This window comes from Octopus bimaculoides, chromosome 5 (genome assembly GCF_046866305.1).
Source record: "Octopus bimaculoides isolate indiv1 chromosome 5, ASM4686630v1, whole genome shotgun sequence".
NCBI lineage: Eukaryota > Metazoa > Mollusca > Cephalopoda > Octopoda > Octopodidae > Octopus > Octopus bimaculoides.
The window spans coordinates 90,228,345-90,230,844 of NC_142932.1; the positions used below are offsets into that span (position 1 = coordinate 90,228,345).

The following is a 2,500-nucleotide window of genomic DNA, read 5'->3' on the forward strand; positions in this document are numbered from 1 at the left end:
GATAATACAAATGATATCTGAGCATATGCATATATACATATATGTACATACCTACATGTACATGTATATCCGGGTACAGGACGTTAAAAAAACGTGGACAAAAAAGGAACGGGGACATAAACAAAGCGCACATATACGACGGGCTTCTTCCAGTTTCCGTCTACCAAATCCACTCACACGGCTTTGGTCGGCCCGAGGCTATAGTAGAAGACACTTGCCCAAGGTGCCACGCAGTGGGACTGAACTTATCGAGAAATGAAAGACTCTCTTTATTTCAAACTAGTCAGTTCTGCTATCAACTACAAATCCTTCCAGTACACACCTATAGTATGAGATATCCTATACACATATACATATAATCTTACCCCTTTTTTTTCACAGTCTGACGAATTGTAAGAAGAAAGTGACAGTAACTTAATTACATGTATGTATGTATGTATGTATGTATGTATGTATGTATGTATGTATGTATGTATGGAAAACAAACCTCACCCAGCTATTCTGATTATATGTCTGTGCACACGATTGAATGTGGTGTGTGCCAGAGGGTTTGCAAATCCAATGGGGGTCTTGAAAGACATGTTAGCATCCACAATGAGCAGAACTTACTTGCGGGTATTGGTAGTGCAAATCAGAGGTGCAATCTGTGTGGGTGTTTTTTCAAAACACTGTCTGGTTTAAAAAGCCACATCAGACGCCATGAAAGGGCTAAGGTGTAGGTGCAGGAGGTGGTCAAACTCTGTTTAAGGAGTAGACAACCACCATGTATGTATGTATGTATGTATGTATGTATGTATGTATGTATGTATGTATATTTCTTCTATTTTTGTCCATAGATATCATCTTTTTCTTTGATATTGAAAGAGATATCTATATTTGTAGGGCAGCTAACCTCTATAATGGTACATTCCTTTGTCATAATTCAGATTTATTTCAAGAAAGAGTTTTATTTCAAGATATTTCAATAGAGAAAGAGCCGGTTTCTAACCTAGATCCAAGGCTCCTTCATCGGAATTTCAACATCAACAACAGGGTATTTTTGTCTGTCTGTCTGTCTGTCTGTCTGCCTGCCTGTCTGACTGCCTGTCTGCCTGCCTGTCTGTCTGTCTGTCTGTCTGTCTGTCTGTCTGTCTGTCTGTCTGTCTGTATGCATGTATACGTGAAGATTCGTATGCTTTGTTTTATGTATGTCTTCTCATGCATATTACTTGCATATCTAGACGTGCTCATATATAATTAAATGATAAACTTCTGGAAAGTTTTACAAATTTTTACATTTCCAGTGATGGCTTGGATCTGTAGTCTTCGAATCAACTATCTCCTTTCTTGTTTTGAGATGTATGTATGTATGTATGTATGTATGTATGTATGTATGTATGTATGCATGCATGCATGCATGTGTGTATGTCTGTGTGTGGGCGCGTGCGTGTGTGCGCGCGCATGCGTGTGTGCACGCATGTGTGAATATAAAAAGTACCTTTCTTTACTAACCCTTCGTAATTTTTTCAGCGACATACCGCCGTTCATATTCACTTTCAGTGAACAACAGATGAAGTCCAGCATCTTCACATTTCTTTTTGGCAGAATGGTAAGGCAGCAGTTTTCTCGACGAGTTGAATACATAATAGCAAGTATGAGTTGTTTTATCGAAGAGTATTTGATCAGCCACCTTCATCTTATCACAATTCGTATCTGCAATAATAATAAGTATTTTTTGTTATACAAGCTATAAAAACGAGCGGTAGATTAGTAATATTTGATGAAGCAACTGACAAAATAGCTTGCAATATTCGGCGTGAATTTACCAACATGCAGCCTTCTTAACTTACTAAACTTCATGAACACCTTGACCATAACATTTTGACAACACAAAACTCACTTATGACTACAATCCATCCGTTACATTTACCAACCATTATAAGTTAATTACCTACCAGTGATCTCATATGAAATCGCTTAAAAATTACAAATTTCGTAATTATCTGTCAATATTTACATATATCTATTAAGTATATTTCTCTGATATTCAAATGAGGTTTGCTAATTTTCCGCCCAATATCTCGCTTATTTCTATTTAAAATGTTATTTTGAAATTTTATTTTGATCATACCAACGTGTTTCTAAGGTTGTTTTATGCTAGAAATCAAAGTTTCATAAAAAAATTCCAGTTAATAGAATTATGGGAGGTAATGGGTTAAATCCACAACATTGCCCCCAAAATATTGTCACTTTGTGCCAGTTTTTGGAATTAGGTGGACTTGCATATAATATAGAATTATTCCTCCTTTCACTAAATATTTTAACATTTTGAAGAGAAAAAAATGATAGAATAAGAACGTAATGAACAACAAAGTGTATTGGTAAGATTTGAACTAAACAAAGACCTATTACCAAATAACATCCAGTCTGTTTGATGCTTTTCTCATTCAGCCATTTAGCCGCCCACAAAAACAAGAAAATTGATTCTTCACAACATAGGCACAGAGCCACGAAATCGGTT

General features: G+C 36.1%; 1 protein-coding gene across 1 annotated transcript in view; it reads right to left on the reverse strand.

The window, feature by feature from the left end:
- LOC106874098 (uncharacterized) overlaps positions 1–2,500 on the reverse strand; it is a 42,023-nt gene that overhangs the window by 7,696 nt on the left and 31,827 nt on the right. The window contains exon 2 of the mRNA XM_014921703.3: positions 1,492–1,692. Coding sequence (XP_014777189.2) covers positions 1,492–1,692 — 201 coding nt within the window. The remainder of the gene's footprint in view (positions 1–1,491; positions 1,693–2,500) is intronic.